General features: G+C 47.1%; 1 protein-coding gene across 1 annotated transcript in view; it reads left to right on the forward strand.

Annotated features, from left to right (window-relative positions):
* Positions 1-19,295, forward strand: part of kdm6a (lysine (K)-specific demethylase 6A) — a 33,709-nt gene extending 14,414 nt beyond the window's left edge. Inside the window, exons 7-30 of the mRNA XM_070914800.1 lie at positions 2,274-2,328; positions 2,806-2,840; positions 5,011-5,104; positions 7,270-7,396; positions 8,262-8,360; positions 8,697-8,916; positions 9,358-9,498; positions 10,687-10,779; positions 10,868-10,945; positions 11,397-11,504; positions 11,659-12,042; positions 12,295-13,184; positions 14,718-14,847; positions 15,051-15,156; positions 15,826-16,031; positions 16,344-16,396; positions 16,503-16,577; positions 16,670-16,818; positions 16,911-17,025; positions 17,123-17,310; positions 17,512-17,653; positions 17,741-17,867; positions 17,956-18,126; positions 18,262-19,295. Coding sequence (XP_070770901.1) covers positions 2,274-2,328; positions 2,806-2,840; positions 5,011-5,104; positions 7,270-7,396; positions 8,262-8,360; positions 8,697-8,916; positions 9,358-9,498; positions 10,687-10,779; positions 10,868-10,945; positions 11,397-11,504; positions 11,659-12,042; positions 12,295-13,184; positions 14,718-14,847; positions 15,051-15,156; positions 15,826-16,031; positions 16,344-16,396; positions 16,503-16,577; positions 16,670-16,818; positions 16,911-17,025; positions 17,123-17,310; positions 17,512-17,653; positions 17,741-17,867; positions 17,956-18,126; positions 18,262-18,288 — 3,813 coding nt within the window. The 3' untranslated portion in view covers positions 18,289-19,295. The remainder of the gene's footprint in view (positions 1-2,273; positions 2,329-2,805; positions 2,841-5,010; positions 5,105-7,269; positions 7,397-8,261; positions 8,361-8,696; positions 8,917-9,357; positions 9,499-10,686; positions 10,780-10,867; positions 10,946-11,396; positions 11,505-11,658; positions 12,043-12,294; positions 13,185-14,717; positions 14,848-15,050; positions 15,157-15,825; positions 16,032-16,343; positions 16,397-16,502; positions 16,578-16,669; positions 16,819-16,910; positions 17,026-17,122; positions 17,311-17,511; positions 17,654-17,740; positions 17,868-17,955; positions 18,127-18,261) is intronic.
* Positions 19,296-23,116: the final 3,821 nt, after the last annotated feature.

The following is a 23,116-nucleotide window of genomic DNA, read 5'->3' on the forward strand; positions in this document are numbered from 1 at the left end:
AAAGGTAGGAGAGAAGGGAAATGGAAAGGGGAAAACAGGAAATTGGTAGGAAGGACGGTTTGCTGCAGGTGACGAGCGGAGGAAGGGAATGTAGAGACAGATTTTGTGAAGGATGCGTGTTTCATGGTGCATCCTCTTCATTCATCCCTCTTTCCCTTGGAGAGCACATTGGATAGAGGAAGAGGTTGAGAGGCATCAAGTGATGTAGCGCTGCCTTACCTAATTAATTAAGAGCCAGCTACCGCAGTCACTTCACCGAACTTCTATTCTTAACCCACGTTATACACACACACACACACACACGCTCACACTCACTTCAGTCCTTCAGTGGCTGCTCCTTTAGCCAACGAGAGAAAATGAGATTGCAGAGAGTGTGTTGTTCGTGCACTGTATGTTGGTAAGGTGATGAGCTGGCTGTCTCTGTAGAGCCGTGTAGCCACAGAGAGAGGAGCTTTGAGCCGAGAAAGGAGGTGAGACAGACAGAGGGAGGGAGGGAGGGAGGGGGGAGACGGGGAGTGGTGGCGTGGTGGCGTGTGCTGCCTGTTCCAGCTCTGAGGTATTGTGTGTCATCTCTCTGCACTCTCCACTGCAGCCGTCTGCTGAATAGTAATCAGTGACACCAGGATAGAAGAGGGGGAAGGAGGGGTAGAGACGGAGGGAGGGAGAGAGAGAGAGAGAGAGAGAGAGAGAGAATGATAGCATAGAGACAGAGAGAGAGAGTGAGGAAGGCGAGACATGGGGAGGGAGGTGGAATGCCAAGCTGACAATCCTGCTGCATTATCTGCCCGGTGGTAGAGCAAGTGTGAAAGAGAAGGAAGGGAAGGATAGAAGAGACGAGGAGGATGCAGTGGGGTTCCAAGAGGACTGTGATGTGCCTGCGATCTAGGTAACGTGTTTTGAGTACGTTCTCTGACATTCATGCATCTGGGCTGTGATGAGTGTGTCTGATGTTTTGTGCCTCATAGCTCTGCTTAAAAGGAGTTTTTTTTCTAAGCAGGGTCAGGTCTGTCTGTCTGTGTGTGTGTGTGTGTGTCTGTGTGTGTGTGTGTGTGCACGTGTGAGTGAGTGCAGCTCCCCTGGGTGAAGCATGCAACGAAAGATCCAGCTGGACGGTTCTTGATTTTTATCTGTCTGACATTGACCGTCTGTGTGGCTGCTTCTGCAAGGCTACAGGTCTCTCCTTTTTAAGCTCTCGTGGTGACAGCTATCTTATGCCCCAGCCCGGATGGCAGTTATGGATATTATTTACAGCATTTCTGTTTTTTTTTTCTCCTCCATAAGAAATCCTCCACAGTTGACCGGTGGAGTACGGCAACACCAGCAGTACAGTCTGTTCTCTTAACTGTGAGCTAGATTCTGGCGCGCAGTTCCCGCTTTCGGGAGGTTCTCATGTTCAAGAGCTGTGAGTTTATGCTGACCCAGATAAGAGACGCTGGTTTAAATGCATGGATCTGTGTGTGGCTGCATTGGGTGGTGGAGCAGTTTAGTAACTGCAATTAAACCTGTCACCTTGAAGCCACCTATGGGTGCCTGAGCTCTCCCTCTTCAGATTTACAGCATCAGACGCCTCGCTGGAATTCAACATTATTCACTTTATCAACTCAGGTGCCGTTCACCTGCTGGGAGGACGTGCTACAGTGCACACGGCTTCAATAAAGCATAAGGTCAACATAGGAGGGAAGTAATAGACTTGCGTGGAAGCCCTAGGGGGGTCAGGAGAAAGCCAGAGGAGAGCCCCCACAGTTGTCCCTGTAGCTAATCTGTTCCATGACCCTGGATGGAGATACTGGCTAGTAGCGGTGCCACGCCTCGACAGCCAGGCTAAGCCTCTGCAGACATCTGCCCTACCCAGCAACGCCGCCTTTAGTTCAGACGAGGGCACGAGATGCCATTATAACTATCAAGAGTCTCATTCTGGACAGGAGGACGGAGGGAAGGTTGGAGCAAGATGAGTGATCCAGAGACGAGAATATCTGTGGGTCAGCGCCTGCAGCTATCGGCGTCCTCTCGTGTCACGGTCAACAGGGTTCATTCATGGTTTGTTGTGGATCTGTCGGGGCTTTCAGAGAAGCCGACTGGATGGAGAAGAATACGAACTTATCTCTGGTTTCCTTAAAAGCAGACTAATGAGCAATCCAGTGCTTCATGTTCTGAGGAATTGGGTGAACCAGTAGAAATCTTTATTTGTATTAGTAACCTGTATATGCAGACCGGTGATTCATGTATTTCTATTGATAATAAAATACACCTTTTTTTTTTTTCTCTCTCTGCAGCATTTTCAGCTGGCTTTGATCGACTCCAATCTCTGCACTTTGTCCAAAGCTGAAAGTAAGTAGCCGTGTTCTAATTACCATAGGCCGCATGGAAACCAGCCACGCGCTGCTGTGCAATGTAATATCAGATTGGCGGTACCAGCTCGTCAGTGGTAGATGGCACATATTCAAAGGGCACAGGAATATTTCTACAGAGCAGTTTTTCCTCTCTGCTGCTGTTTCCCTGCTGACTCTGCCCAAGACTGGGGTTGCCTAGGAGACAGCACATGGAGAGAGAGAGAGAGAGAGAGAGAGAGAGAGAGAACTGGAAGTGCTTGCGAGCACATTGCACACATACACACTGTGATTTCAGATTACATGTACGCTCTGGGGAAACTGTCCTACTCCCCCTCCCATCTGTGCTCCATACTGTTTGCAATCTTTACCCACTGAAGTCCGTGGGGTGAATTTGTATCCCTGAATGTAACCCTCATTCTTCTTTCCTCTGCTTTTTTCTCTCTCCCCCCCCCCCCCTCCCCCCCCCCCCTCACAGTTCAGTTCCACATTGCTCATTTGTATGAGATCCAGGTAAGCAATCACTTTCAATTTCTGTGTCAAAATTTAAGGGCAAATTTAACGTTGTAACACAAATTGTTGTCCAAACAGTTTTTGCATCATTCACGAGAGGCTGATGTTGTTATGTAGGCCTGCGGTTTCCCCTTTAACCTTTTTGCTTAACTGAGAGGATTTGGAAGCAGTTGTGGCACACTGATGTTTGCTTTCTTTGAGTTGATGTAAAAATTTAGATTACACACAAATTTAAGAGGCATTGTCCTATTCTTAGCCTTTTTAAAGGGTCGTTGGTCAGATGAAAAGCTTCTATATAGACAGCTTGTGTGTAGAATCTTATTTATGTTACTGCTGCTTGCTGGTGTTGGACTAACGGAAACAGACATTTCTATTTTATTATGACAGTTCTGACAATCTATCTCCATTTTAAAATGGATTTTGCTTTTTATATCATAGACAGAATAGCTCTGTTAAGCGGGGCTGTGCTGCTCACCATGGGCAAACAGCGCTGGCGAGTATTTTCAGCTATGGCCGCGTTAAACACAAAAGCCACTAGCTTGTTGACTCTTCGCGTTCTTCTGATGTCAAAGTGCCTGTGTAATGTTGCTACTCCAGCCTGCCTGCTGAAACTGCTGTCAGAGTGAATGCCTCATCAGCATTCCTGGAAACAGGCCCGCTGCTTTGAGCTCAGCGATTTTTGAAATACAAAATGTAAAAACCAGGACAGTGAATAAAACTGTGAATCATACGGCACTCAATCCTCCACCAACAAAGGTGAAGTGATTGTAATTGGATGGCAGGTGTCCATTAATAATGTGTACACGTCAACACTCAAGTTAAAGGTGCTTTGACTTCTTTGATAGTAAATCATTATTTCTGATAACTCCGAACTCCCCCGAACACATCCTGGCTTTCACAGCAGACCCGCTCTGCTCACCTCTGGTCGCACCAAGACTGAGGGAGTTCATGCTACATTACCGCCTGTCACTCATGCTTTGTTCACGGAAATGCAACCCAAGGAGTCATTTTAGGTTGTTGTTTTTTTTTTTGTTTTCCTTTTTCTTTCACTTCAACATAGAAGTGCGTGATTCTGTATTGGACTGTGAGAGCCGTCCAAACTCTGTGTGACCAGATTCAGTGCAGAGTGATGGAGGCCTGCAGCTGCTGCTGACAGGCTGTTTTTACTGCACAGCTGGTGCAGACAAGGTGTTTAACTGACTACAAAGGGACTTAAAAAAAAAAAAATGAATGACTATTTACATCCAGCCTACCATTCTTGTTGGTGAGACCACAGTTTGAATGTAATAACTTTACATTTACTTACTTACTGCTGGTACTGTCACACTGCGTTCTGGACTCGTTGGACAGTGTGACATCGAGAAGCATTTCAGTCTGAACATAAGACCCAAAACACCAGTGACAGATGATTTTATGCGCTAGTAGTTTTACCTCTTTACTTCATCTTTAGTTGAGTGATCTGAGTTGATCAAACTACTCCTTCAGACATTCTGCCATAGTGTTTGTTGTCTGGTCCAGGCCTGGCCTGATGACCATCATTAGTCCAAGCAGGAAGGGACCACTAAGAGCCTCTCTCATTTATGTGCTCCAAGTGTCACTGTTTACCCTGAGGTGTCTTTATTGTGTGCAGACAGGAAGAGTCCAGGACCTGTGTGTGTGTGTGTGTGTGTGTGTGCGTGTGCGTGTGCGTGCACACATTCATGGACATTTGGAGCTTTAGGGTCTGTTGAGATGGGGGCGGGTTGCTTTTAAGAAGACTTGGTTTGAGCTGATAAGAGAACATGCAGCCTATGCACATGCGCACGCACACACACACACACACACACCTCTACATATCCGTTCAGACACAAGGTCAATAAGGTCGCCAAGTTAAAACAAACAATGGGCTCACCTCCTTCAGACCAGGCAGCTCAGGTTCCCCCAAAATACAAAGCTGCCAGACGTGTAGAGGCTGGCCTGTCCTCTTCTACACTGACCCTCCCCCGTGTGCGTGTGTGTGTGTGTGTGTGTGTGTGTGTGGCTGGTCATTACAAGTGTGAGGAGGTCTTAAGACTCTTTGTGTCTGTCCAGATAGAACCATAAAACACACTGACCCTCCTGTCTGGCTTAAACAACCCCTCTCTCTCTCTCTCTCTCTTCGTCGTCCTCCCCCCTCTCATTCTGCCTGCAGAAGAAATACAGAGCGGCGAAAGAAGCGTATGAAAGTCTGCTGCAGACAGAAAATCTTCCTGCACAGGTGAAGGCGACCACACTGCAACAGCTTGGTGAGTGTCCGTTGCTCAGAGAGGCTACTGCTACTAAACCGATTACGCTGGAATCTGCCTGAACAGGTTGGCATCATGAACTACTTTGGATGGCAAAGAAGTGATCATGCGTAATACCGTAGCACCGTTGTTGCTTTATGCTGTGTGCTCTCTCTCATTGTGTTCGGTGACGTTTATTCCCACGTCACTCAGACTAGTTTTCTGCCACTTTCTACCTGTTTTCCAAAGTGCTGGTTTGAGCGTCTGCGCTGTAACGGAGCATTGTTTCCTCTCGTTCCCTTCCCCCCCCCCCCACGCAGGGTGTAGGACACACACGTGCACTCATACAAAATGATGTTGTGTGGGTGCGTTTGGGAGCATTAAGAGTTAACTTTGAAAACTATTTTGCTCATAAATATCACTCTACAGAAACATTGGAATGACTGGAGAGAGTCTCAGTTTAAATTTCTATTATAGGCCAGTTTTACTGCGACGTTAATTGAAGAAAACACATCTCTATTGCAGATGCGGAATCCATTTGTAGATCATTCCGTGACAAACGTGGTAGTATATATCATTTGTACACTCGGAATCTGATTGTGGGTTCAGAAGCAGTCAGAAGGAAAAACAAATTAAATCATAGAAATCATAGAGCCGGTGCTCCTGTGATGGGATGTGTGAATTAAATAATTGAATAAAACTGCAACGAGTGTATTAGTTTACTGGAAACAGAATGGTTTTTCTTTGGTTTGTTACATCTTGGGCCAGTAAGTCACCAGTGAGCTACAAACCTCATGACACACTGAAAGCTGATGTTGGAGCTGGATTCATGAAAGGTGGCTTTTCAGGACATGCCTCCAGATTGTGGAAGGCAGTAATGACAATCGTGGCTGTGTAGGAGCTGGAGTTTGTCATGCTCTTTGTCTTCTTCTTGTGTTGGCCGTGAAAAGACCTGATATTTCTTGAGGCATCCTTCTGCTTTCATGCAAAATGCATCCAGGTGCCTACAGGAGTCTTGATTATATGATGCCACATGATATGGTTGGTTGTTTAACACTTGGAAATGGTGAGCGGCCAGAAGGTTAGCATTCCGTATTTGCATAAAATACAATTACAATACAATTGAGATACAATTGGGTGTTTATTGTATTATCGTGTTAAAGCATGAGAGGCGATTGATTTGTTTGTAGTTTTCAAAAATCTGACGGCAAATATGGTGAGTAAAGCAGCTAATATGTAACTCCAAGGTTCAAATGAACCTGCATGTGGTGGTTTATCAGATGATAACGTCCTGCACTGGTGAGGAAAAAAAACTGAGAAGAAAGATGTTGAATGTTGAAGACAATGAATGACTAAATTAAGCTTTGAGGCGCCAGCTGTGAATGTCTAGTGGCAGCTTGAATGGGAGATAAATACTTTTTTCAGACATTTTCCTGTGCAAACGCAGAGAGATTTCCATTTTTCATCCCTTCTGCTGTGCTGTGCAGACAGCCTCCCACCCACCCACCCACCCAGTTGTAAAAACCATTCCCAGTCTAGCCTGCTGAGGTTGTCATGGTGACCTGTGGAGCTTGCCACAGGTGTATAGGAGAAGAACTGGGGAGAACGTGCTCATGGCTGTCTGTTTGTTGGAAGTGTGTGTGTGTGTGTGTGTGTGTTTGGTGTGTGTGTGTGTTTGGTGTGTGTGTGTGTGTGTGTGTGTGTGTGTGTGTGTGTGTGTGTGTGTGTGTGTGTGTGTGTGTGTGTGTGTGTGTGTGTGTGTGTGTGTGTGTGTGTGTGTGTGTGTGTGTGTGTGCCTTTTGTGGAGGTGACTGTAGAGCAGGGAGGAGTTGTTTGTAAAGGCTGGTTCATATGAGACCTTTTTGAAGTGTGCGTGTGTGAAGAATACCCCCTCCCCCTCTTTGTCTGCCTTCCTCTTTAGAGCTTTGGAAGGACAAGCCATTTGTTTTGTTTGAGTCCGTCCCATTTGCACATCAGACAGTGGTTTTACCTTTTAGATTGCACATTGTGTCTCTGGATTCAGGGTTGTTGTTGTTGTTGTTTTTTTTATTTTTATAATTGAACTCCACACTGCTGTAATTCTGTATGTAATAGCTGCTACTCGGTACACTGGTGCTACTTTAGGAGCCAGAGCAAAGCCAGTTGTTCTGTCGGAGGTGTTTGATCTTTTGCCTCTGCTCTTCCAGGCTGGATGCATCACACGGTGGAGCAGCTGGGGGACAAAGGCACCAAGGACAGCTATGCCATCCAGTGTCTGCAGAAGTCTTTAGAAGCAGACCCTAACTCTGGCCAGTCCTGGTACTTTCTCGGCAGGTAAGACAAACAAAGGTGCGAGTGTTTGTGTATTTTGCAGGGCTGGCCGCTAACCTGCGAGAGCCCGGGACGTTTTTGTGAGTCCTGATTAGACTGTTTGTTTTACCTAGAAGCCATCTGCCAGTGTGCTACGATAATAATCTTGGCTACACGAGCTTTTTGTTGAGTATAGTTTGGGAGTGATTAATGCCCCGTAGGCTCCGATGGAGGCACGTGCTTCACTCCAAGTTCTCTTGTTCCTGTGCTGTTGAATTGGGTTCCTCCTGGGGGCAAATAAGCAGGCTGAATGCACACAGGCGTTGGAGCGGATACGCATACAACCCCCCCACCTTGAGGTCCATGCTGTCCCTTAAGGTGTTGGCTAGGTTTGGCTAGTCTGTGTTGTTCTGTTACAGCCTTTTTTTTTTTACACCAAGCAGTGTTCACCCGGCCCTCAATACTGATGTACAACAATTACCCTTTGTCCAGGGACCATAGACGCCCCACCTTTCTTTATCATTCCTTCTCATTAAACATGTCTGTTGTTACAGCACTTCACTATAGGAGGTAGTCCACAGGCTGTAGTCTGTAGCCCGTGTTTTATGTAAGTAGCTAGACATGGGGGCTTGCAGGTCATTGGGTGTGCTGTAAAAGGGTCCCAAAAGGAGCACAAGTGCTTGGTGTAAAAGGGGTTAGAGAAGCCAGCGGATGCTTCGCCATGCAAGCAGCATGATGGATGACTGAATTTGTTAGCAAAAGTAGGAATTCATTTATTTGCTCCACTTGGACTGCGTATTTACTTGTAAGCAGATGTTTTACTACCCTTCTGTCTTTCTCTCTGTCTGTCTGTCTGTCTTTTTTTCTGTGTCCATCTGCCGTCCTCCAGGTGCTACTCCAGTATTGGGAAGGTGCAGGATGCCTTCATCTCTTACCGTCAGTCCATTGATAAGTCGGAGGCCAGTGCTGACACCTGGTGCTCCATAGGGTAAGAACACAACATGCAGTATGTTGTTATATTGAGAGGTATAGGTGTACATACCTGTACGTTTGTGAGGGAGGGAGAAATAGCTGGTATATAACAGTTAAGCTGCTGGTTTGTGCTCAGTGTCTCGGTGGTTCTCATGGTGACACAGCAGCTGCAGTGCGACAGAGGGTGGATAACGGAGCAGCAGGAGATGAGAAAGGAACTATAGATAGATGTATGAAGGGTGGGGTATGTCCTCTGGGAGTCGCTGAGAGTTGGGATGGCTCCGAAAGAGGAAGACCTAAATCCTGGAAGATGACAAGCGAGTCATCTCTCCCCTTTTGCCTCTGCCTTCAGGGTGCTCTACCAGCAGCAGAACCAGCCTATGGATGCACTGCAGGCCTACATCTGTGCTGTTCAACTGGACCACAGCCACGCGGCCGCCTGGATGGACCTGGGCACCCTCTACGAGTCCTGCGGCCAGCCGCATGACGCTATCAAGTGCTACATCAATGCTACGCGCAGCAAGGCCTGCCTCAACACTGCTGCACTCACACAACGCATCAAACTGCTGCAGGTAGAGCTGCCATTTAGATTGGTACCCGTCAAGCAACCCTGTTTGTTAGATGTTGTGCAGTGTTTTGCTGTGTGTGGGTTGGTGGGTGTGTCTGTGTGTGTGTCTGTGTGTGTGTCTGTGTGTGTCTGTGTGTATTTAAGTGCTGTGTTTATTGCCAGGCATTGCCAAAACAATTGGCTTTTTAAAATGCAGATTGTGCTTTTGTCATTTTGATTTCTGACCACTGAGATATGAATAACAATTCATATTGGTGTGTTTTTAAATACATTTTTCTCACTTGTAATTGTAAAGCATACCTTCATGGCATTGAACATTTCTGTTTGTATTCTGTATACAGTTACCTTAAAGCACCACCTATAAGTACGCAGTAGTTTCTGTGGTGCCTGTCTTGTTAAACCCAAGTTCAGCACTAAAGTCTGTGTCTTACACAATTTCTCCTAGGCTCAGTTGTGTAACCTACAGCCAGGTAGTCTGCAGAATAAGAGTAAAATGCTTCCTAGTATTGAGGAGGCGTGGAGCCTGCCCATTCCTGCTGAGCTCACGTCCAGGCAGGGGGCCTTGAACACTGCACAGGCACAGCAGGTGAGATCCAGCTTATACAACAGACTCCAGCCTCTTGGAAATGATTTGAACGATACATTCACGAGGACTAATAAAGCTGAGGCCTTGCTCCGATGCCTTCAGATGTTTCATCCATATCGGACAATGTCGATGTTTGTAAGCTTCCGGTTTGCATCCGTGGCCAACGCGGACTTCTGGACCGAAAGATGCAGTCTGAAGGAATTGGAGCGAGGCCCACATTTCAATAATCTAATTACCAGAGTGTAGTTGACCTTCATAGTGCCTCTCTGTGTCGCATGACAAGTGTTGAAATTATTAAGCAAAGCTACAAGGAACTCATTATGTCCCACAACTCTTATCCTTAATGCAAAGATGCACAAATCTTGTGCAGCCATTAAGTACTTGGCAAAATGCAAGGTTGAAGATGCATGCTTAATGGGGACAGCCTATTAAGTAGTATGAATGCATGTATTTGATGCTCATATATTGATTTATTAAAACTGGCATACATAGACACCTCTTAGCCGTGCACATTAGATGTGAAGGCTGACCCCCCCCCACACCATCAACATATCAGTTTTATTTAGTCCTCTTATTTTCCTCGTCTAATCTGTTTTCATGCGGTTTTGTCAATTATAATCTTTAACATTGACGTCATCCTCTATGAATAACACCATTTCCATCATTAGCACTTGCTTGATTTCATCAAACACGGGACGAGAGAACAGAAATGTAGCTTCTACTAAAGGAAATTTTTTTTTTACCTGCTCCAATATGGGCGTCTGAGGAGTGAATGAGTAAATGTAACCACATGTTATCTGTAAACATGTTGCAACCCATTGCATAGTTTTGAGGAAGTGTCAACAACAAACTCTTGAGACCAGAGTATGTGATCTGCACGTCCAAACAGCCGTCCACTAATGCAACACTAGTTGCAACACTGGTTGCATTAGCCCACATCCTAATCACAGCATGAATACTCTGATTATGACCTTAATCCACGTCTGTCAATGAGATTAAGGTAATAACACAAACCATATTTTAATCAGAGTGTTAAAGTGTGCATGTAAATGTAGTCTCAACTGTATCCTCCTTTCATTGTGCAGAAAAGTTACATTAGGGCTCGTTTTGAGCTGTAGAAGCTGGAAGAAGCTTTGCTATTAGTCCAGCGTGTCCTCACAAGATGTGTCTCTATGGCTGGCTTTCTAGGCCTGTAAGGGGGAGGGAGGCCAGACCGCCAGCAATCACGCAGACCTACAGGCCAGTCCTGCCAAGAAGAAACGGACTGCCAGCCCAGCTAAGGTACGGCTAAGAGCATTAACATGAACACATTCTGCTGGACAGTCGAGAAGGCGTGCCCCCCGTACAGATGTTTGTGTCTCGCTCACAGGGTGTCGCAGACTCGTGGGCGAACAGCCCCAACCAACAGCAGATCCCCAGCTGGTACCTGACGCCACAGAAGCTGCAGGTAGGAAACGCCCCAAGTTCATATGTTGTGTGTGTGCAATATTAACGGTCAGCAGAGAGAGTTTCGCGAGCTGATACTGGAGGTGCTGAATCACTTTAAGGCCTTCTTCTTTCTGATGTCAGGAGCCCAGTTTGACAGTACAAATACTTGAATGCTTTTATTAGGCAGTGCAAGAAATGAGAGAGGGTCCCTGGCTGGACTCTAAATGTTAAGTTCATTCATAAATACAGGGCTAAACGTTTTTGAGCTGTCTCACAAATCAACATTTTCCTGACGCCATTTATTCACAGAACTAAAGTGAAAACATCATAAACCCCCACATGAGGTCATATTCATTTAACATTTGTAGATGACAATTTCTTTCATTCAATTAATTCTTTTTTTTAAAAACTGCTAATTAAAACTGATTGTGAACTGCTGGGTTAATGCAACACTTTTGTGGAACGTGCAGCACCTTGATCACTTGCGGACCAACCGAGCAAACCTCAAGCCCCCCCAGGTGCAGATGCTGGAGCAGCTGGAGAACCAGTTCTCCCTCATGCAACAACATCAGCAGCAGGTACACACATGCAGCCTAGACCGTACAGGAGGATTTCGTGTCTTGTTACGCAAACGCCTGGTGTTTTAGCCGCTAACGTAGCCACGCAGCGTGTTACTAACAGACTGGCTTGTTGCTCAGCGTCGGTCTGAATCTTTCTGCTTCTCTGTGTCAGATGAGGCAGCAGGCAGCAGCGGGTGGCCAGCCCCGGCCCAGCCTTCCCAATGGTCCTTTGGCTGAGTCCTCTAACCACCATGCAGGCCTCTCCCGCACCTCCCCCCTCAATCACACAGCCATCCGGCCCCCGTGTGTCACCCAGCCCACAGCCAACGGATCCTGTTCTTCAAGTCCTTCAGCGGGGCTGCTGGGACACCTGGACAAAAATCACACCCTGGGACTGGGAGGCGGCGGCGCGAGCAACGGAAACGTGCCTTACCCGCAGCAGAACTCTCTACCTCACAACTGCACAGCCAGTCATCCCAGCACCAGCAGCACTACCAGTAGTCCCAGTCATGCAGACGAGACATGGAGGAGCCAACAACGCAACACTACCACTCAGGTATCCCACTGGTTCCTCTGATGCGTCCAGGCTTTTCTCTGTCATTCACATGGCCTCATATTTGCCTCCCTGTACTTTTGTATTTTCCTGTTCTCTTATTTTTTGTGGACGTAGTATTTCCTGTGATGGTGTTGTGTCTCATTATCCATCACAGCCACTGCTTTTTGAACATTTTGAACAGTTTTCATGATGGAAGGTATTGCTGTATGTATTATTCATTGCGTATTTCTCGGTCTTTCCCTCTCTGTCCAGGGGCTTCAAAAAGGTCCAGGTTCTCATTCGGCAGGTCCCAATGGAGAACCCCCTTTCTTTTCCTCCTCCTCCTCCCCTCAGACCTCGTTCTCTTCCTCTGGCATTCTGAATCAGGTTGGACATTCCTCTGGGCCCTGCACTGCCTCCTCCTCAGCCTCCTCTTTATCCCCCACCTCTCCCCAGACCACACCCAACCACTTGTCCTCGCCTCCCCACTCCGCTACTACCTCAGGGGTCCACACCAAAGACACCACGCCTTCAGGGGGCAACAACGGCAGCAACGGTGCAGCTGCCACTTTGCCATCAGGTCCGGAGGCCGCTGTCAGGCATTCCGCAGGGACACTCCTAAGTCCCAGCACCACCCCCGCGCAGGGATTGACTAATCACGTCCAGCCGCGGGTGACTGACAGCTCTGCTAGCCTGTCTCAGCCTGGCTCTCCCGCCCCCGGCGTGCTCAGTTCAGACAATCCTCAGCTCTCAGCCTTGCTAAAGGGAAAAGCCAATACTACCAGTAACGACGATAACAATAACTACAGTAACCACGGAGGGCCTTCCTCAGAGAAAATCAACAACGTCCACTCGGGTCTCCACGGTGCCGCCAAGCCAGCGTCAGAGCCGTCGCTGGCGTCCTCGCCACTTTTAGCCACCGCTACGCCCTCTCCGCGCTCAGCAGACCCTCACACCACCAACAGCCTCTCCTGCCTTAACAGCCCGTCCAACACCAACAGCCAGAAGCCCACGGTCAATGGGAAGGGGCTGGAGGACTCCCAGAGCCCGCTGAAGGTCGAGCCTTCCGTAGGAGCTCATAAACACACTGTCCCTGCTGGTCTGGCACCCTGGTCCTCGGTTTCCATCTACCCAAGCTCCAGTGAAGTGCTCAAAGCATGCAGGTAAGAAGCCTGCATGGCACCAGTTATCCCTAATTAGACTCTGGCTTATGGTCTTATGGTATTAAAAATGTTTTTGTGTGAGAGAGAGAGAGAGAGAGAGAGAGAGAGAGAGACGCTGGGAGTCAGTGACGGCTGAATCCTTTTTGGTTGTTTCTGGCTTCGTCTTATTAAAATGTCTGTAATCCAAAAATAAATGCAGCATTTTCGACAATTTATTAAACCAACAAAATGATTGAATGGGGTTGAGATTACAGCTAACAGCACGATTGAGTCAGTTAACCAACCAGGAGCTGCGCGATCGAGTTACTGAGCGAGCTGCGTGCTCACACCGGCCCGTCGATAATTGGAAGCGATGGCACCGCGTGACTCTGAATGTTTGTGGTTCATATGTGAAATCATGTGTAGAAGTGAGTAATGTGTTGATTCTTCGTGCGTTTGGAAAATGTCACGACTTTTTGACCCTGCTCTGAGCTGTTGTATTCATCATCATCATCATCTTGTCTGGATATAAACTACCACTTTGTGTCTTTGAGACATCACGAGCTCTAAGCTGATGTCAGACGCATCTTTGGGTGTGGCGGCTTTGGATTTTGACTCCAGTAGGAAACTGTCATGATGCACTGAGCCTCACTTTCTCCATGTGTAGAGATTTCCTTACCAAGTTTGTTTGTTTTTTTTTTGTCCTCAATCCCGATCTGAGCCCAGTAATTTGAAGCCAGGGGGCAGCAGAGCAGCCAAGTCTGAAAAACCGGTCACGTCCGCCTTCCAGTTGTAATTTCAAGTCGGACATATCGGGGATTTCTGACGGCTACGATATCTTCCCCCCTGGCAAAAAGAACTACAGAAGTGTCAGCAAGCTGCTGGAGAAATCCAATACCATCAAGATTGGCCACTTTAAAAGGAAACATTATTATATCTCGCTCCGCTTGTTAACAAACCTGTTAAATATGAACCCCAACAGAAGTAGATGATTTGGGCTTTTTAAATGCTGTCACTATAAGGTGGTTCATTGCATGAATGTGTCGGTTGTAATGCTGCCTCCTGCTCCTTCATTAGTCAGAACCATTGCATCCTAGTTCACCGACGGGCTTTATAATCCAGTAGTCAGTCAGTCAGGCAGTTTTTTTAGAAGTTACGCATCATGTCAAAGACACATCGGCTAGCCCTGGTTGAAGAGGCAGAAAGGGCAAAAACTGTGTCTTCGCCCCTCTGTCCTGTCATACTGTGCGGCTATTATCAAGCTTCAATCAGCTCTGGATATCCCTGTAATGCATCTCGCAGTCCTAACTCTGTAAACTGGAATGTTATCCAAATGTCCAAAAGTTGAGCAGTTATATAGTTAATTAACATCATTCAGTGTTGTGTGGAAGGGGTGAGCTGACATGGGGCAAAATCTGCCTCGTAGTTTTTGTCTGCAGATGTTTTAAGTTCACATTTACAGCTGTTTATTGTGGTGACGGCTTGCTTTTTTTAATTTTTTTTTTTTTATCTGAGCTGATAAACTGATCTGTCTTCCCTACACTCTGGCTGCAGGAACCTGGGGAGGAACGGCCTGTCGACCAGCAGCATCCTCCTGGACAAGTGTCCTCCGCCACGAACCCCCTGCACGCCCTCTCCTCCACTGCCAAAGGACAAACTCAACCCACCAACACCCAGTATTTATGTGCGTGCAGCTGCACCATAGAAGGAGAAGTATTCATGACGATGATGATTGTTGTGTGCAATGTTAGAGAAACAGTATCACGGCTACAGCGCTGAATACAAACACTCGTAGTCCGCTCCCCCTCTGATGTGTTGATTCTCCCCATAAGTCTGGAGTCGGTCCACGTTCCCTGACCGCTCCTCTGTCTCCTCTCTGCCATGCAGCTAGAAAACAAGAGGGATGCCTTCTTCCCTCCCCTCCATCAGTTCTGCACCAACCCTTCCAACCCGGTCACCGTCATCAGAGGACTGGCTGGAGCTCTCAAACTAGGTACGAGGCGAGAGGAAGACATGTTTGTTTGTTTTTTTTACATGTGATGGTGACAGCAGCTGTGAGCATGGGCAACTGGATGTTTCTGTCTTTTCCAGTCTCACGTGGCTCCGTGGGTGTGTCTCTGTAATCATGGGGCGAGGGGTGGGGGTGTGTGTGGATGAATTTGACATGTATGACAACAGCACCACCTGCAAGTGGAAAATGTTACTGCACATGTTTTCTGTGGAGAAAACAAGTTGACTTTGCCAAGAATTTACAAACATCTGCTCTTCTATCACAATGACTCGCTGCCCCCGTTATGTAATACTCTAATCTGCTGATTTGAGTTCTGCAGCCGAAGTTACAATAAGACAAAACCGACACCGAACCACACAGACAGCAACCCACCTGCCCGCTCCCTCTAACTCTACTGCACTGCTGCTGTGAGATTGACAGTTACCTCTAATTTCAAGTGTCTCACCGAGTTCTCCCGCCGTCAGAGGATAATGATAACAAAGTATTTTATATATGTATATGAACGGAAGTCATTCAAAATTCAATCATTTCCTTCAAGTTAAAAACTCTCTCTTCCTCTTTGGGTAATTTAAAAAAAAAAAATAGTACTTCACTTGCGTCTAACTGCTCTTCTACTCTGGCTCCTCTTTCTTTTCCATCGTTCCCGCACAGATCTGGGCCTCTTCTCCACTAAGACGTTGGTGGAGGCCAACCCAGACCATCTGGTGGAGGTGCGGACCCAGTTGGCTCAGCCCACTGATGAAAACTGGGACCCCAGTGGCAGCAGGAAGATGTGGCGCTGCGAGAGCAGTCGCTCCCACACCACCATCATCAAATACGCCCAGTACCAGGCCTCCTCCTTCCAGGAGTCTCTACGGGTCAGTGGGAGATGGACACACACACACACACACACACACACACACACACACACACACACCAGAGTGTCTGTGAATGATGTCATATCCACGATGTGATGCACGCATGTTGGTTTCAGTATTTCATCAGATTGGATGACCTAAAATAATACATGAGTACTATTTTTTTACCAGTCAAATATGTTGGCAGCCATCTTTGTTATTGCCATGATAGAAATAGTGTCTGAAATGTAGTGCGAGTTAAAGCGTGCTCACTTAATAATTGATGTTTGGCCGGTTTCCAACACCTCCAATGCTTCACTGTCTTTGTGGTAGGAGGAGAATGAGAAGAAGAAGGAGGTGGAGGCAGAAGCAGGTTCCTCAGACAGGTGAGTTTTCTTTGCCCTTCTGTCTCCTCTGATTTGCGGTTTCTCTCGGGCGCGTGTATGCATTTTTTTTTTTTGCTAACTACACCGTACTCTCATGCTCTGTTAGTATGATGCGGCGCAGGAAAGGCTCTTTCAAACACATAAAGTTTGGCACCAACATCGACATCTCTGACGAAAAGAAGTGAGTGAACGGTCGACCTCGCACATCTTCCCCCTCGCATTATGTCGCTTTTGAACCGTCGCATGATAACCTGCGGCCTTTGCCCTGTACAGGTGGAAACAGCAGCTTCAGGAGTTGTCCAAACTGCCAGCTTTTGCCCGGGTGGTGTCAGCCGGCAATCTGCTCAGCCACGTGGGACACACCATCCTGGGCATGAACACTGTCCAGCTCTACATGAAGGTTCCCGGGAGCAGGACGCCAGGTACACATGGACGGATTGAACGCCGCCGCAGCCCCTTGTCGTTTTTTTTCCCTCCCTCTGTTCGTAATCACATACTTCTTTTTGTTTCGTAGGTCATCAAGAGAACAACAACTTCTGCTCAGTCAACATCAACATTGGTCCCGGGGACTGCGAGTGGTTCGCTGTGCCTGAAACGTACTGGGGCGTCATCAACGACTTCTGTGAAAAGTAGGTCACCAGGGATGATGATGATGACTTGGAACGTTTGTCAGCTGAGCCGCGGAGTCGACGCTGATGCGCGTTTGTCTTTTGCCTTCTCTTACAGGAACAACATCAACTTTCTGATGGGGTCCTGGTGGCCCAACCTGGAGGACCTGTACGAGACCAACGTGCCTGTGTATCGGTTCATCCAGCGTCCGGGAGACTTGGTGTGGCTCAACACGGGCACCATTCACTGGGTCCAGGCGATCGGCTGGTGCAACAACATCGCGTGGAATGTTGGACCCCTCACAGGTGAGAAAAAGAGGAAATTGGACGTTATGGCGGTGCTCGTTGCCGTGCTGCACGCGGAGATGAAGCAGACCTCGGTGCAGCTGAAACAAAGTGCCGCTGACAAAAGAGCGCGCAGGCCCGTGAACCTCAGCTGGATGAACACACTCTCCTGATGTACAGGTGAAACTGTAAGAGCGCCCTGTCTGTTGTTGTCGTCCTCAGCTCATCAGTACAAGCTGGCGGTGGAGCGCTTCGAGTGGAACAAACTGCAGAGCGTCAAATCCATCGTTCCCATGATCCACCTCTCCTGGAACATGGCCAGGAACATCAAAGTGTCGGACCACAAGCTCTTTGAGATGATCAAGTGAGAACTCGCTGTTACTTAACGTCAGAAGCGCCGGTTTACTGATGTGACCCCCCCCCACCTAACGCGCGTGCTTCTGTTTGTCAGGTATTGTTTGTTGCGGACTCTGAAGCAGTGTCAGATGCAGCGGGAACTGCTGTTGGCTGCTGGGAAAGAGCTGGTGTGGCACGGGAGGACCCCGAGCGAGCCGGCGCATTATTGCAGCATCTGCGAGGTAAGCGGACTGAGATCACTAAACCCCGTCCAAGATCCTGTGTGCTGCGTTTGTGTTGCGTGACTCTTGTCTTTCCTGGGGTGCCCAGGTTGAGGTGTTCGACCTGCTGTTCGTGACCACAGAGAGCAACAACAGGAAGACGTATGTGGTGCACTGCCAGGACTGTGCCCGTAGGGGGAGCACTAACCTGGACAACTTTGTGGTGCTAGAGCAGTACAAGATAGAGGACCTCATGCAGGTTTATGACCAGTTCACACTTGTAAGTATCTGGCGCGGAAGCACCAGTAGTCCCTAGTCTCGTTCGGCCCACATTAGATCAGTTTCAACAGAAAGGAGTTTCATGAGGTTTGTCTGCAGAGTGTCTCAGTGTGTCCCTCCTTTTATCTTCCTGCAGGCGAGTCCCCTTCCTTCCTCCTCTTGATGGTAACACTCTTGTTCTGAGGACGGTTGGGACCACATTGGACTTAATCAGAAGCTCTCTCCGGAAACCCTTTTTTTTTTTTTTTTTCTTTTTTCTTTTTTTCTGATATTCAGGAAGTAAGCCGGCAGTCCTCAAACGGCGCTCTGTAGCTATCCCATAAGGCAGCTGCATGAAAGCTGTGTGTCTATGCAACCTGCCCAGAGTGGTGTGCCTCCCCCCAGTGGACTGGAGGGGGGTGGCAGCTCCTCCTGTCATGACCAGACTGTTCTACTGCTGGCCCAGCTGGACATCACTAGAAAATACACAAAATCCCACATAAAAATGATGAATTCAAGTTTTGTACATATTATGTTTTAACTGGCAACGTCGTCACACAAAGACTACTGACTTGATAGTTTTTCTTTTTCCATTTTTGTATTCTGTTTGTGAGTTGACACAAGAGCTTTGCCCCCCCAACCCCCCCCCCCCCTCCCACCATGAGATGAGTAATTAGCATAGCTGGTCTTTTGTATGTTAGATAGACGCCTCCTCGGTCAGGAAAACCAGACAAAAAACTGTTTTTGTAATGTGAAAAAGTTGAGTGACACATTTCCCCCCCCCGTTTTTTTTTTAAGAGCAGTTGAAACTTTTATTTAGCTGGAACTATGATGAGTCTTCGGTCACTTCGGGGTGGGGGAGAGGGAAATCATTTGTAGACAAACAGCCAAGTCACCGAGAAAAAGGGGTTGCACATAGACAAAAAGAGTGAACTTTAATTTGTGTTTTTTATTTTGCTGTAAATTTACACTATTTATAAATGCATATTTATTGCTTGAAAATATTTGATGGAATGCTGTAATTTTTTTCCAGAGTACCTGCCATTAAATTTGAAGGAGCCTTGTGATTTTAAGCACGGCCCCTCATACCTTTTCTATATAAATGAAACTGCTTAGTAAGCATTGTACAGAGACCTTACCTTGAAATGGGTTTATTGTTTGAAGGATGTTTTATGAGTCAATAAACAAGAACTGTCTTTATTTACATCTGCAGCTGTCCTGCCTTCCTCTTACTTCTTATTTTTTTTACGCTTTTCATTGTCGATGCAGGGGAAAGCCAAAGTCATCGTTGATCGGTGGGATTATCTTGCCCCTGGTAAAAGCCGGAGCTCTTCAAATCTGGAATCCGGTTTTATCATCATCTTCTTCGTCTGTTACGGTACCATATACAATGACAGAAAATGTCAATTACACACAAAAAAAAAGTTGAAACAATCCACAAGAAATACATAAAGATAATAATCCAACAACAGAAACCCCATAAAATGCAGTAAATCCAATATACAAATCTAGAAGTAAATAAGAGAAACTGCTTCAGTGTCAACCTCGGAGGTGTATGTATGTATGTGCAGTTACTGCATGTACTTTGGAATAGTACATTGCTTTCCGTCAGGTTCAACTGACTTTATTCTCCACAACTGGATGCTTCAAAATAACTTGGTCCCACTGTATCTGTGACTTCATGACGGCAAGGATGATGAGCTTTTCAAAACTAAAGCAAACCTTTTTATTGAGCTGCTACAACAACAACAACAACAACAACCACCATGGGATGGATTTCATGACACGTGTGCAGCCATTCATGTTCCCCAGAGGATGAATTATTACATGTACTTCAAGCAACTGGATCAAAAACCTAAATTTGTATTTCGTATCAGTGAGTGTTATGAAATGCTACCGCCTTCCCTGCGTGAAGAGCACAGAGAGGCGCTGGCAGGCCCCGTGGCTGCCATTTGCCCGTCTCAGTTGGCCTTCTCGTCTCCAGCAGGCTGCCCGGGGGGGAAAAGTCCCGCCTTGCCAAAAGGATCGCCGGGAGGAGCATCACCAAAACTGCTCCTCACACAGGGAACTTCCGTCTCCAAACACGTTTCACGTGGATATGGAAATATCTCGGCAATGTATTGGTGAGTGTAGCTTCAAATGTACAGTCTGCAACCAGGAGCACATTGAAGTGCGGCTCCCGAGCTGTGCAAGTTTGTGTCCGATTGTGTAAAATGCAAAAAAACCCAAAGTGCCGCTGGGTTGGATGTGAACCAAAAGCGAATGAAAGAACAGTTCTGGGCTTCTGAGCGAATGCGAGAACAATACAGATGGCAGATCGCAGATGAGAGAAACGTTCTCCAAGCAGCCCTGCGTGCTTAGCAGTCACTTGAGATTTAAAGCAGATTTAGCGCCCTGTTAGTGCATTAAGGAGGTAATAATAGCCGTGACACAGTGATGCGGCGTGCTGGATTGGACGTCCGTAAAATGCTAAAAGTTATGAGAAAGGACATCACACGCTCAGGCACCTTCATAGAGCTACAGTCCGATTTCTTGTCTTTTTTTTTTTTTTCTTTTCTCGTGGCAGCGTTGTTTGTTCAACACAGCTGAAGCCTCATTGGGCGCTTGCTGGTTTTGTGCAGGGGTGGGGGGGGGGGGCCTGTTATCCCTGCAAATTGTGCCCAGAATTTGCACCATATACAGTCCACTGCCACAGAACACATGCCACAGTCAGATCCCTGCACCATAACAAAGACATGACGCCTCATTAAAAGTCTGCATGGTGCATCCAGTTGACCGGCTCTGACGGGGGTGGGGGGGGGGGGGGGGGACTGTTTTTATCTGAATGAAGCAAAGAAGACAAAACGATCTTGGGGAGAAAATAATGAATCAGAACAAAGTGGCTGCAAGGAATCCAAAGCTTTTCTGATGTTTCTGTCTGTGATCAAACAAGCTTTTCTGTATACACCCCCCCCACACACACACACACACCCCCACCCAGTAGGTTACCATGTGTGGTAATTAAACCGTGTGCAGCTCAGTTTTTGACTTTACAGCCTCCTAAAAAAAGACCGTGGTGATGCCATGATTTACGGGAGACGAAAAGAGGAACTCTGACGGTTGTCGGTTTGTAAAAGAGGAACAGAAAGCTTGCTCTTCCTCCACTGGATGAAGATGATGCAACGAGCCTAATGAATAATTAAATGCTTTCAGACTATTTGTGGCCGGTGTTTAACAGTCCCCTGCCATGCTTGACTCAGTCTGACCCCCATCGCTGCGTGACCTCAGTCATCCAGTCACGGTGTCTGAAAGTGTCTGCTGTCATCCACCGCTTTGATCCAGGCTCAGATATCTCAGCAGCTGCGCAATTATTGGATGGATCGCCATGAAGTGTGGCTCTGACTTTGCCTCTAGCGCCACCGTCAGGTCAGAGTTTCAGTTGGTCAAATACTTTTTGAGTATGAGGCCTCACACTCAAAAAGTCAGCTGTGCCTTGCGCCAAGCAGCCGATGTTAGCATGCAGTTACCCTCTCTGTGCTGAACTGACATGATGATGACGACGATGATGACGTCTAACTGTGCTGATTACTGCTCACGCTGCCAAATGGTGCCTTGATATAACCCACTTCACGCAACAGTAAAACTCCTCATATCGGAGACATAAGCTGAAAGCATTCATCCGAAAAAAGAAAAAAAAAAAGACTCAAATAAAATTACAGTCGGCTAATTATGATGAACAATACATGTAGAAGCCTTCCTGTTTTTAAGCGGCAGAAATGAAGAGAGAGTTTCCCTTTTAGGGCGTGTATATATATATATATATATATATATATATATATATATATATGTGTGTGTGTATTATACTCCCTCACTGCTGACTTCACGTATTTTGCTTTGATTATTATTATTCTGGCTGTTGTAAATAGATGACTTTGTTATTAGCCGGACTGTCTGCACACACCTTAAGGTGCAGATAGCTCATTTCCTCTTAATACGGCCAATTTACAGTCATTTGAAACGCGGTTCAGGTGTGAAAAGCCAAAGGCAACAGTAACACATTGACTGTGACGTGTGCAGAACGGTTTACTCATCTCGCCCAACGCTGGTTTAATAAACAGCTCGTTTGTCAACGCATATCATGTGCTGTATCTCTTTTAGATTTGACGTCTTAACGATTCAATCTGATGCCACTGAAACCAGTGGTTCCAAGCGAAAAGTCCCTTTATTTCAAATGGTACTGTGGTGTGGCAGAAAAGCAATGTGAACAGAAGCGGCCGTCCCTTGCTTTGACCAGCTAACTGTCACACATGCGCTGCAGTTTTTTTGGAGGGTGCTCGACCTTTCAGAGACGAGTAGCCACTCAGTGAAGTTTTATTTCCATGGCTCTCTGCCATCCACTCAAAGCCTGGGGCGAGAAAACGCACACACACACACACACACACACGCCCCCCCCCCCCCTCCCCGAGGCGATCAACAGGCTCTGCTGCCGGACGGACAGATTATTTCTTGATAGGTGTGTCCTTGACTGCGACTCAGAAGCTTGTATTCCTGTTGTCTTGGCACCAACACGCTGCAGGAGAAGAGGAGGAGAGGAGATGCTGCCTTCGCTGGTTTCCTGGAGGAGTGGACGTCGTGTAACGGGTTCCATTTTGGATCCAGACAGCAGGAGGACCGCGTTCAGTCCTGCTCCGCCTCAGGCTCGCGGCTCCGCTCTCAGCTGTGACCCTTGTATGCAGGGTGAAGCAGTTTCCACATGGAGTTTCATCCAGCTGTATTTGACCAGAACCAGCAATGAAATGATTCTGCAAACAAGCACTGGCCACATACACCAACCTGCTGCCATAAACACTCGGTAGAAGACCAAATATGTATAAATCCGCAGCTGAAAATAGTCCCCAACAAACGTCCTATATACTCCAGTTTAAGTGAGCAGCTGTTTTAGTTTTTTTTTTTTTGTTATTTAGCTTTTTCACAAACAAAGTATGCATTCGTGATGAAGATTTCTTCGTCTTCACTAGGAGCGGGTGCGCTTC

The sequence above is a fragment of the Enoplosus armatus genome, chromosome 11 (genome assembly GCF_043641665.1).
Source record: "Enoplosus armatus isolate fEnoArm2 chromosome 11, fEnoArm2.hap1, whole genome shotgun sequence".
NCBI lineage: Eukaryota > Metazoa > Chordata > Actinopteri > Centrarchiformes > Enoplosidae > Enoplosus > Enoplosus armatus.